Consider the following 13,372-nt stretch of genomic DNA (forward strand, 5'->3'; position numbering starts at 1 on the left):
AGTCCTCCACAAATTACAGTTGATCAGTAAGGAGTCCCAGTAGGGGGATACCCTATGATCCACATATCGTACCATCATATTTTATTTTGGAAGAGTTTTGAGCCTTATTGCTGTTATGTAAATTTGGACCAGGAGTCTCAAACTCGGCTGGGTATATGGGCCATGCATAGATGCAGGATGAGCTTATATTTTCAGTGATAGTATTTTTTTTTCCCGTACAACTTTTTGATAATTTTTTACCAATATTTTTTTAATGCCATTCATCGTATGGGTTACGGTACAATTTTACAGCTGCTCAACTTCATATAGCAATGTCCTCATCCTGGTCACCTTCTTGTAGCAATGTCCCTAATCCTGGTCAGCTTGTTATATTAAATGGCCCTATCATGGTCACCTTGTTGTATCAAATGTCTCCATCCAGGTCACCTTGTTGTAGTAAATGTCCCCAATGTTGCTGCTCTTCACATACACATAAAAAAATCCTTCTCACCTGCTCTCGCTACCTTGGCAAACAGCGACTTCTACCTCCTACACTGCCGCGGCAGCTCATGGCAGCTCATGGCAGTGATGTCATACGCTGCTCACACCAGGATGCCCATTTCAGCTGCCGGCCTCTGATTGGCTGGTATTGTGGTGCAGAGAGATGCGCTCCGCTATACATTTCAACTCAATGTGCATCCAAGGACATACATTCAGCTGAAACGAAGAGCTGGCATCGGCGGCCCATGGACTGGGTCGCAATCATCGTGGGGAGCTCCAGTGCCTGTGGGCCACATGCCGCAGCCTCAGAGGCCACATGCGGCCTGCGAGACATCTAGACCAACAACAGGTCATTGACTACAATGCACTGTATTATACTCTTCCTGCATGTTATAAGGATTTTCATACAAACCTCATTATACATCTATATTGTATATTGATACCCTTTGAATTTTTTAGGTGCCAATTTAGTATCAGTTGAAGATATGATTGAATCAGACTTCCTCTTCCATCATATTGAGCTGCTTTCTGACAGAGTGAAGACTTTTTGGGTTGGGCTGTACAGGAACGTGGAAGGTATAGTATCAAGGTCTTTTCTTTACTGTATCAGGAGTCAGTTTGATTTCCATCCTGATTCATTTTATAAAATAATCTTGTAGTTATAAAAAAGTTAAAAATAAAAAAACCTGTATAATCACCTCTCCGGTCTTCTCCTGGCCCCGTCCTCTCTCCTCGGCGTCCCGCGGTATACTGGCAGGACATGTGGTGACGTCATTTAGTCAGCTGATGGTCACGCGACGATCACGTGACCGCTGACGTCAGCGGTCGCGTGACCATCAGCAGACTAAATGACGTCACCGCAGGTCCTGCAAGTATACCGCGGGACGCCGAGGAGAGAGGACGAGGCCAGGAGAAGACCGGAGAGGTGAGTATACAGGTTTCTTATTATTTTTAACTTTTTGATTTCTTTTTTTCACCGCGTGGTAGCCGGGATGAAGAGGAGTTGTAGTCTCCTCTTCATCCCGGATACCACATGCACTGCGATTATGCCGCAAATTCGCGGCCATTGAATTTAATTGAAACGCAGCAAATCCACATATACCTGCGGGTTTGCTGCGTTTCAATGCTCCTCAATGGCCGCGAATTTGCGGCGTAATCGCGGTAGAAATGGTCATGCTGCGTTTTGCAATGCAATGCGAATTCGGCACGCTAATTAGCGCATCATGTGCACAGCACATCCCAATTCACATTGCTTTGCATGGCAGACGGTTTTACAAGCGTTTTCGCAGCAGTAAAAACGCCGCAAAAACGCTACAAAAACGCTACGTGGGCACATGGCCTTAAAGGGGTTATCCAGGTTGAGCAAAAATTCCTGCAGTGTGTCTTTTTCACAGCAGGTTGCTGAATCCTGACAGTGTGTTATAAGCACACTGTCAAGATTCTGCTCTGTGGCCTGCTTGAGTTTTATTGCAAACTGGTGGTTGCATGCCCACTATTTTCTCTTTTGCTTCCTTCAATAGAACTATGAGAGAAGTGGGAAAAGTCGACACGTGACCACAAGTATGCCAGTCACATACGACTACTTGAGCAGGCAACAGAGGGGAATCCTGACAGTGTACAAATTGCACACTGTCAGTATGCCATAGTCTACAGTGAGATAGAGACACTGCAGAAATTGATTTTTAGCCCGGAAAACCCTTTTAATCCAGAACAGATTGTTTCTTCTTAGTAAAGAAATATTTATATTCATTTGTAGAAAAATGGCTGTGGTTAGACAATACCCCCTTGGACTTTGTGAACTGGAATGCAGGAGAACCCTCTGAACAGTCAGATGAAGACTGCGTGGAAATGTACTCCTTAAAAGGGACATGGAATAACATATACTGCTCTTCCTACAAAGGTTACATATGTAAGAGGTTAAAAAGTAAGTAACTAATGTAAAAATAGTGATGATATGTCATAATACATTTATTATGGGGTTTTTATACCCTTATAAATTATCCCCTTAATAATTAACCAAATACAAACTGAAGTTGGAAGTATTTATTGTTCTGACATTCTATTTTCAATGGCCAATAACCAGATTCATAATATGTTACTCATTGTTTTCACAGTTCCACTGCCTACAGAAAGCCCCATAGAGAAACCAGGTACAGTATTTTCTACACTCATCTGCACAACACCAAACATTTATAGTTTATTTAATTCCATCCTGGATTATACTCCAGAGCTGAATTCACAATTCTGCATTTCTATTGCTGCTTGTTCAGTGTCTACATGGACTTGTCGTTTTATTAATAGACTGGAAAGTGTTGTCTTTCCACCAGGCAGTGTATTGTACTCTGTTATAACAAAAAAAAAAAAGCTGTCCCCCATCATTCTAGGAGCTGAGCACAGGAATATGACTGACAACAAGCTTGTTGACTGTTTCTAGCAACATTCGGCATAACTGTGACTACAGCTCTGGAGTATAGTACAGGCCATGGACTGGATATTTAGAACATGTCCAGAGAGTGGAACTTGCTCACAGGGTCAGTCAGTGAAAGAAAATACAATGGGGTCTTCCAGTGATAATGGACCCCAATAAGGCAACATAGACAGCCCTTATTGTATAGAATATGTATCCAATTTGTATCCTTTTACATATCTTTAATGTATCATCAATCTGATATACTGCAACCATGTATCCATAAATCACCAGACATATTGAGGACACCTTGAGGAAATGGTGGCCATGTCCATGTACAGTACAGACCAAAAGTTTGGACACACCTTCTCATTTAAAGATTTTTCTGTATTTTCATGACTATGAAAATTGTACATTCACACTGAAGGCATCAAAACTATGAATTAACACATGTGGAATTATATACTTTACAAAAAGTGTGAAACAACTGAAAGTATGTCTTATATTCTAGGTTCTTCAAAGTAGCCACCTTTTGCTTTGATGACTGCTTTGCACACTCTTGGCATTCTCTTGATGAGCTTCAAGAGGTAGTCACTGGAAATGGTCTTCCGACAATCTTGAAGGAGTTCCCAGAGATGCTTAGCACTTGTTGGCCCTTTTGCCTTCACTCTGCGGTCCAGCTCACCCCAAACCATCTTGATTGGGTTCAGGTCTGGTGACTGTGGAGGCCAGGTCATCTGGCGTAGCACCCTATCACTCTCCCACTTGGTCAGATAGCCCTTACACAGCCTGGAGGTGTGTTTGGGGTCATTGTCCTGTAGAAAAATAAATGATGGTCCAACTAAACGCAAACCGGATGGAATAGCATGCCACTGCAAGATGCTGTGGTAGCCATGCTGGTTTAGTATGCCTTCAATTTTGAATAAATCCCCAACTGTGTCACCAGCAAAGCACCCCCACACCATAACACCTCCTCCTCCATGCTTCACGGTGGGAACCAGGCATGTAGAGTCCATCCGTTCACCTTTTCTGCGTCGCACAAAGACACGGTGGTTGGAACCAAAGATCTCAAATTTGGAGTCATCAGACCAAAGCACAGATTTCCACTGGTCTAATGTCCATTCCTTGTGTTCTTTAGCCCAAACAAGTCTCTTCTGCTTGTTGCCTGTCCTTAGCAGTGGTTTGCTAGCAGCTATTTTACCATGAAGGCCTGCTGCACAAAGTCTCCTCTTAACAGTTGTTGTAGAGATGTGTCTGCTGCTTGAACTCTGTGTGGCATTGATCTGGTCTCTAATCTGAGCTGCTGTTAACCTGCGATTTCTGAGGCTGGTGACTCGGATAAACTTATCCTCAGAAGCAGAGGTGACTCTTGGTCTTCAAGCCAGTTTCTTTGTAGCGCTTGATGGTTTTTGCAACTGCACTTGGGGACACTTTCAAAGTTTTCCCAAGTTTTCGGACTGACTGACCTTCATTTCTTAAAGTAATGATGGCCACTCGTTTTTCTTTACTTAGCTGCTTTTTTCTTGACATAATACAAATTCTAACAGTCTATTCAGTAGGACTATCAGCTGTGTATCCATCTGACTTCTGCACAACACAACTGATGGTCCCAACCCCATTTATAAGGCAAGAAATCCCACTTATTAAACCTGACAGGGCACACCTGTGAACTGAAAACCATTTCTGGTGACTACCTCTTGAAGCTCATCAAGAGAATGCCAAGAGTGTGCAAAGCAGTCATCAAAGCAAAAGGTGGCTACTTTGAAGAACCTAGAATATAAGACATATTTTCAGTTGTTTCACACTTTTTTGTTAAGTATATAATTCCACATGTGTTAATTCATAGTTTTGATGCCTTCAGTGTGAATGTACAATTTTCATAGTCATGAAAATACAAAAAAATCTTTAAATGAGAAGGTGTTTCCAAACTTTTGGTCTGTACTGTATATAATATATATGTTGGCTTTATTGTCATATTTATTTTTTATTTTACAGCGGAAAACAAAGCAGAAAAGCCCTCCCACGGCATAACGGGTGGTGTGGTTATTCTGGTGATACTCATCATTGCCGGCACCACCGTAGCAGTCTACTATCTATATAGAAGGAAACAGAACAAGCCACAACCAGACCCCAGCTTCAACAACACGTTATACTTTGATGGCAACCGTGCACCTTCGTCACATGATACAAATGTCTTAGTGGAAAACATTGAGCAAAATGAACACGCCATTTCCTAATTCTCCATACGTCCTGTACCTTTAACATACAATAATTGTCAGACTCTGATGAGATGTAGACCCCAAACATTGGCGACACAAATCCATCTAAAACTGATTCCTGGTGGTATCAGCCACCTTGTTCGCTCCACCGCTGTTCATAATTGATAGATAGATGTAGATAATGAGTGATATGGCTGATAAACCTATTAGCATGACAATAAGCAAAATTTGTAATGGACTTAAGTTATTCAATGAAATCCTGAAATTTTCTAAAAGAGTCTAATAAAATTGTGCAAACTGGATTTAATATTTTTTTTTTCAAATGGTAAACTCAGCTTTTATTCATTTCTCCCAGTTGATTCTTTAAACTTACGTTCCAGTTTGTACAATCATAAATTATAAAGAGCAAGAAGAATAACAAGCCAATGAGACCTAGAAGTGAAAGCGTTAAAGTGTCTCTGTCATGAGGGAGGTATAGTATAGAGCAATCGATTCTGAACTCAAGGATATAACGTTTCAGTGATTTCAATCAGTATTCTTATGTTGTTTGCACATTGCCAGGACTCATGGAGAAGGTCTATGACGCCTGATTCCTCCACCCACATAAAATGATTGACAGTTTTTCTTGCATATAGACTCATACAAAAAAAGGTTGTTAATCACTGGATGAAGGCAGAACACTGTACTTTTTCTAAAGAAATGGGAGAATTGGGACTCACAGGGTTTTTGTATGTGTGGGAAGCACGACTCACAGGCTTCATATATGTGTGGGCAAGGGGAGCAGAATTCTCAGGCCTTCTCTATGTGTGGGCTAGGAAATCAGGACTCACAGGCTTCATCTATGTGTGGGCAAGGGAAGCAGAATTATCAGGCCTCCTCTATGTGTGGGCTAGGAAAGCAGGACTCACAGGCTTCATCTATGTGTGAGCAAGGGAAGCAGAATTATCAGGCCTCCTCTATGTGTGGGCTAAGAAAGCAGGACTCACAGGTCTCCTCTAAGTGAGGGCTAGGAAAGCAGAACTGATAGGTTTCCCCTATGTGTGGGTGGGGGGAAGCAGGACTTGCAGGCTTTTTCTATGTCTGGGCAGTGGAAGGAGGATTCCCAGGCATTTATGTGTGGGCAGGAAAGCAGGACTAAACAGGCTTCCTCTATGTGTGAGCAGGGGAGCAGGACTCACAGGCTTTTTCTATGTGAGGGTGGGGGAGCAGGACTCACAGACTTCCTCTATGTGTGGGCAGTGGAAGCAGAATTCACAGACCTCCGGAATGAGTGGGCAGGGGAAGCAGGACTAACAGGCCTCCTCTATGTGTGAGCTAGTGATCATGACTCACAGGTTTCATCTATGTGTGTGTAGGGGAAGCAGAATGCACAGGCCTCCTCTATGTGTGGGCTAGGGAAGCAGGGCTCACAGATCTCCACTATGTGTGAGCAGGGGAAGCAAGATTCACAAGCCTCCTATATGTGTGGGCAGTGGAAGGAGGATTCTCAGGCTTCCTCTATGTGTTGTGGGAAGCAGGATTCACAAGCCTCCTCTATGTGTAAACATGGGAAGCAGGACTCACAGGCCTCCTCTATGTGTAAGCAAGGGAAGGAGGATTTACACAGGCTTCCTCTGTGTGTGGGCGGGAGAAGCAGGATTCACAGACTTCCTCTGTTTCTGGTTTGGAAAACCAAGACTTATGGACTTTCTCTCAGAGTTCCAGCAGTATGTAAACAGCTTTTTACATTAAAATACTGAGTTGACTATCTATATATCACAAAAATCTGCATTTCTTCCTCCACGCGCTGTCCTTAGATAGATTTGTATAAGAGCCGTTGTAAATAATCTCTGAAGAAGAGAATACCAATGAAAATTTCTGATGTGCTGATCCAATGAAGCTGAGTAAAGTATTTACAGAGATATTAGTTATTTGGGTTTATGGCATGTGACATCTCAGACATCACCATATAAATTAACAATCCCTATCACTGTTCCCTGTTCACGCACCTGAAAGCTGGTGGCATACATGACTTATTTGACACCTGGTTACACGTACATATATGCATATATTTTCATTCAGACCTTGTGGAAATTTTAAGAATAGCTAAAGAGTCAGTAGTAGAGATGGGGGAATTGATTCGTAGGACTCTACTATGGCAGCAATCTGTAACTAATGGATGGAAGCTCTGCAAATATCCTCTTACCTCATAGCATTGCCAACTCCTCTTTTGGTTAGCGGGGCTGGCAAGACACTGTGCATTTGTCTCTCTGCAATCATGATGCCGCACCAGCCTGACTAATCAAAAGATAAGCTGGAAATGCTGATAGAAAAGAGGAGATTTGCTGATTGCCCAATCAGAGGTCACAGATTTCTGACCTGGCCGATGGAATGGGTACTGCAATCGATTCTTCCATCTGTAGTTACTAGTATAGATGATCAAAAAGATTTGCAGAACCCTGGGAACTTCCTCAGCACCTCTTCTGATTAATATTCCTGGTGCAACTTCATTATTCTTGTGCGATGCACGACTGACATCGTGCTGGGCCTACTAATCAGAAGAAGTGCTGGGGAATCCGTCAAGTAGATGGTGGATCACAGGGCTCTAGTCAAGTCTAGTGACAGCAATGACTGAAAGTATTTTTGATCATCTCTACTCACTAGTGGCTGTAGAATTGGTAACAGGTGTCCCCATCTGCCCTGTGCCATTTCATACACTAATGAGCCTAATGTACCACCTTAGGCTCTAGGGTTTAGGTGAAACTGCTACCTCAGCACCTCCTGTAGCTATGTCACTATTCATATATATACATGTCTACAGCAATTTGTACCAACAATATGATTGGTTGCTATGGAGTTGAGATTCTCACCTTTGAATCATGGCCATGAATATACCTGACTATCTTTGTTGCTTAGAGACCTCCATAGTTTTTGAAATTTGTCTATTTTCACTGTAGGGGACACGGCCAGTTACATTACTGTGGACACAACCTAAAATGCTTATTAAAAACAGTTCATATGAAACATATTTCAAACCATGAAAAATCCAGCTTAATATCAAAACCGTATCAATCCTAATAAATGAGCCTCATTTTCTTATCTCAAGCAGCACAGTTGTGCATCAATCAACTCGTAATCACAAATCATAGCAGAGATTTCAGCTGTCTGTGTGGTCTCTAATCATTATGACAGATGATGTGTAAAATAAAATGTTTATATTAATTTTGTGTATATATCTTTTATTTTTATACTATAAATGCAATTTATATAGTATGCCCTGGGGCACGCAACAACCACATCTACCAAAAGCCAGAGGACTCTACCCATTTCCCAAAATTCAAAGCTCCATCCTTAACAGGAACCGCCTACCAGAATTATAACAGTGTTTTCTATTTGCCTCCATACCACTTCTAACTATTATTTTAAAGGAGAGCAATCCAGTTTCTGTCCAACTTCACTGTAAGATGTGAGTGAAGTCAGTCTGAGATTGTCAGGTCAAAAAAGCTACCTCAGACAGATGTGGCACTAACTGTTCTGTCTAGCAAATCTCACAAGAACCTCAGTTTTCATCTCTTAACTGAGATCTGAACTTACAACAGGGTCCCCTGGGTTGGGTCTATGAAGTGGCTGCTGGCCAGAAGAGTGAGTCTAAGGCAAGGATGGTTAAATGAAGCCATGTAAGAATGAGGACAGACCAAACCCAGTCAGAATCAAAAGACAAGACTGTAGTGAGTAAAATATTTGAGGTCAGACACCATAAGGTCAGATAAAAACAAGGTCAGACAGGCCATGGTCAAATTAAAAAGGGATAACAGATAAGACAAGGGTGTCAAAAACAAAATTCTCTTATCTTCAAAAGTTGATGGTGGTACAAAGCTGATTTAGAGAATGGCACATACAGTTATATGAAAAAGTTTGGGCACCCTTATTAATCTTAAGCTTAATGTTTTATAAAAATTGGTATTTTTGCAACAGCTATTTCAGTTTGATATATGTAATAACTGTTGGACACAGTAATGTTTCTGCCTTGAAATGAGGTTTATTGTACTAACAGAAAATGTGCAATCTGCATTCAAACAAAATTTGACAGGTGCATAAGTATTGGCATCCTTATCATTTTCTGGTTTTAAATACTCCTACCTACTTTTTACTGACTTAGTAAAGCACTTTATTTGGTTTTGTAACCTCATTGAGCTTTGAACTTCATAGCCAGGTGTATGCAATCATGAGAAAAGCTACTTAAAGTGGCCACTTGCAAGTTGTTCTCCTGTTTGAATCTCCTCTGAAGAGTGGCATCATGGGCTCCTCAAAACAACTGTCAAATGATCTGAAAACAAAGATTATTCAACATAGTTGTTCAGGGGAAGGATACAAAAAGCTGTCTCAGAGATTTAACCTGTCAGTTTCCACTGTGAGGAACATAGTAAGGAAATGGAAGAACACAGGGACAGTTCTTGTTAAGGCCAGAAGTGGCAGGCCAAGAAAAACATCAGAAAGGCAGAGAAGAAGAATGGTGAGATCTCAGACCACCTCCAGAGAGCTGCAGCATCAACTTGCTGCAGATGGTGTCACTGTGCATCGGTCAACTATACAACGCACTTTGCACAAGGAGAAGCTGTGTGGTAGAGTGATGCGAAAGAAGCCGTTTCTGCAAGCACGCCACAAGCAGAGTCGGCTGAGGTATGCAAAAGCACATTTGGAGAAGCCAATTTCTTTTTGGAAGAAGGTCCTGTGAACTGATGAAACCAAGATTGAGTTGTTTGGTCATACAAAAAGGCGTTATGCATGGCGGCAAAAAAACACAGCATTCCAAGAAAAACACTTGCTACCCACAGTAAAATTTGGTGGAGGTTCCATCATGCTTTGGGGCTGTGTGGCCAATGCCGGCACCGGGAATCTTGTTAAAGTTGAGGGACGCATGGATTCCACTCAGTATCAGCAGATTCTTGACAATAATGTTCAAGAATCAGTGATAAAGTTGAAGTTACGCAGGGGATAGATCTTTCAGCAAGACAATGATCCAAAACACCACTCCAAATCTACTCAGGCATTCATGCAGAAGAACAATTACAATGTTCTGGAATGGCCATCCCAGTCCCCAGACCTGAATATCATTGAACATCTGTGGGATCATTTGAAGAGGCTGTCCATGCTCAGCGACCATCAAACTTTACTGAACTGGAATTGTTTTGTAAAGAGGAATGGTCAAAAATACCTTCATCCAGGAACTCATTAAAAGGTACAGGAAGCGACTAGAGGCTGTTATTTTTGCAAAAGGAGGATCTACTAAATATTAATGTCACTTTTCTGGTGAGGTGCCAATACTTATGCACCTGTCAAATTTTGTTTGAATGCAGATTGCACATTTTCTGTTAGTACAATAAACCTCATTTCAAGGCAGAAACATTACTGTGTCCAACAGTTATTACATATATCAAACTGAAATAGCTGTTGCAAAAACACCAATTTTTATAAAACAATAAGCTTAAGATTAATAGGGGTGCCCAAACTTTTTCATATAACTGTATGTGAATTCAAGAGGCAATTTGGATTTGCTATTTTTCACATCAGTATTCCCGACGGGGCAACTGTAGTCTGCAATCACTAAGCTTTCTGGACTCAGGCTGCATGCCTCATTACTTTGCCACCCTTCTCTTAAACTCAGCGGGCTTCAATATTACAACTTCACTCTAAATTCTTGTAGCTTACATCTTGGGAGCTGTTTCCCTCAGCTGTTCGGTACTCCCTCTGGTGGGCGCTCTTCCAGGTTCTCAGGGTGAGAGTCTCAGGATGGTCTCCCACTTACTTTTACTTCTTTTTCCTTTTTTTCCTGTGATCTCAGCCACCTGCTTGCAACTTCTCCTTAATGAACAGTTTCCAAGCCAATGGCTATTCTAATCTAACTGAATCTGGGGCTGTAGCCCAATCATGAGTATGGAGAAGAAATACAGTATTTATAGTATAGAGCAATACATTATGACATTACAAATTTCCTTAATTAAGAATACATAGGATGAAAGGTTTTCCTTATAGAGGTTCTTAAGAGGTTCTTAACCTAGAGGATAGAAAAGTTGGGCTTGCTTCGCTTAGAAAAAAGATGCTCATAGGAGATCTCATTTACATTTATAGTGAACACAAAGGACTGGCACATGATTTGTTCCTTCCAAGGACCTTACAAAGTCTTTTTCTTATAGGGAAAGAAATGATGCGGTCTAGAGTATTTTTCATCACATTTGCATTTTCGATGGATCAGTAGTCAATTTCCTCTTCTAGAAAGTGGTATCAAAGGTGGCACTTCTGTTTATCAGTTCATGGCATTAATTTTACACCAGAGTTGTTGAGCTTTTGTGCGTGCTGTTACCCTCCACTTGTGCAATTGATTGTTAACAATGGCATAATATATTTTGTCTGTTAGAGAACAAACTCCAAAAATAATTCATTAGGATGGCTAATTGACTTTCATTAATAAATCGTCACAGTAAGAAGCTCTAGTTTTACATTTGTCATGTTTTTAACATATTGTTACTTTAAAAGTAACTTTCTCCTTATCCATCACACATTTCCTTGTATAATATACCATAATGACTTTCTGCTCGGTGTCCAAAAAAGGTTTTGGAGCAACAATATGATCTTTAGCAAAGAAGACTATACACAGAAGTGTAAGATGAAGCTCCGGGTCCCCAACAAAAAATCTGTAACAGCCCCTCGTCCATCCACCCATTTATATGACTGGTGTCTTCTCTAGCAAACTGGCCTCTGGGGTTACCTCTCCACTAGTGTTGAACGATACCTTCCGATATCAGGAAATATCGTATCGGATTGGATCGGACCGATACCCAAAAAGTATCGGATATCGCCGATTCCGATACCGGAAACCAATGCAAGTCAATGGGACACAAATATCGGAATGAAAATAAACCCTTTCTTTCCTTGTAGGTTAATTCTACATGAAGTAAAACAACTAAGAATAATGTAGAATGTATTACATGAAAAGCCGGCAATTCATCAGCGGCATACACCGGTACCCGACAATTTAGAACAGAAAGAATAGAGCTTCACACATAGATTAGATAGATAGAAACATGTCAGTCACATATATATGAAGTACAGTGACAGTGTTGCTTACTGTACTTGTCATTTAGTGTAAAGGATTTATTTAAAAAAATAATTGTGTTTTCATGCACCGTCTCCTTAAAAAAGCCGGCCGGCAATTCAGCAGCGGTACCCGACAATTTATAACAGACAGAATAGAGCTTCACACATAGATTAGATAGATAGAAACATATCAGTCACATATATAAGAAGTACAGTGATAGTGTTGCTTACTGTACTTGTCATTTAGTGTTAAAATAAAGGATTTATTTAAAAAAAAATTGGCGTGGGGTTCCCCTTAATTTTAGTTTCTAGCGGAGGTTAAGCAGACAGCTGGGGCAGATGTTTGAAGCCTGGGAAGGGGGTAATACCCACGGAGCTTCCCAGGCTACTAATATCAGCCCCCAGCGGAATACCTAGCCTTTACTAGCTATTAAAATGGGGGACCCCCTCAAAAAAATGACGTGGGGTCCCCCCTAATTTAATAGCTAGCAAAGGCTAGGCAGACAGCTGGGGGCTGACATTAATAGCCCAGGAAGGGTGTCATGAATATTGGCCCCCTCCCAGGCTAGAAACACCAGCCGTCAGCCGCCCCAGAAATGGCGCATCCATAGGATGCGCCAATTCTGGCACTTAGCCTCGCTCTTCCCACTGCCCTGTAGCGGTGGCAGTGGGGTAATAGGGCTGGGGTTGATGTCAGCTTATAATGCCAGCTGACATCAAGCCCAGGTTAGTAATGGAGAGGCGTCTATAAGACACCCCCATTTCCCACGCTGTCAGTGACGTGCATGAGGTGAGCTGAGTTCATTGACATGACCTCACCTCATTCACGTCACTGACAGCGTGGGAGAATTCTCACGCTGAAGCGCTGAGTGCAGGAGAATTCTCCCACGCAGTCAGTGACGTGCATGAGGTGAGCCGAGTTCATTGGACATGACCTCGGCTCATCTTTATGCCGTCACAGAGAGACACTGAGGAGCGCAAGCATGCCTGCGCTTCTCAGTGTCTGCGGGATGACAGGCTGGATGGCAGCGTTCTGCTGCGGTCCAGCCTGTCATCTCGATGTAGCAGAGCTGAAGCTGTCGTGGGATCCATGGGAAGGTAAGGATGAGGTTGGTTTATTATTTTACTTTTATTGCAGGAGATCGTTGGCTTCAGCTGGAATGGGCGTGATAGTAAGTAGAGTTTAATTTAG

At 41.8% G+C, this 13,372-nt stretch overlaps 1 protein-coding gene across 1 annotated transcript in view; it reads left to right on the forward strand.

The window, feature by feature from the left end:
- LOC141264991 (macrophage mannose receptor 1-like) overlaps positions 1-8,307 on the forward strand; it is a 154,166-nt gene extending 145,859 nt beyond the window's left edge. Inside the window, exons 27-30 of the mRNA XM_073677467.1 lie at positions 940-1,056; positions 2,237-2,404; positions 2,595-2,630; positions 4,883-8,307. Of these exons, the coding sequence (XP_073533568.1) occupies positions 940-1,056; positions 2,237-2,404; positions 2,595-2,630; positions 4,883-5,124 (563 nt within the window). The 3' untranslated portion in view covers positions 5,125-8,307. The remainder of the gene's footprint in view (positions 1-939; positions 1,057-2,236; positions 2,405-2,594; positions 2,631-4,882) is intronic.
- The last annotated feature ends 5,065 nt before the right edge of the window (positions 8,308-13,372 follow it).

The sequence above is a fragment of the Phyllobates terribilis genome, unplaced genomic scaffold (assembly GCF_046119375.1).
Source record: "Phyllobates terribilis strain yellow unplaced genomic scaffold, ASM4611937v1 Scaffold_4__5_contigs__length_816908805, whole genome shotgun sequence".
Lineage (NCBI taxonomy): Eukaryota > Metazoa > Chordata > Amphibia > Anura > Dendrobatidae > Phyllobates > Phyllobates terribilis.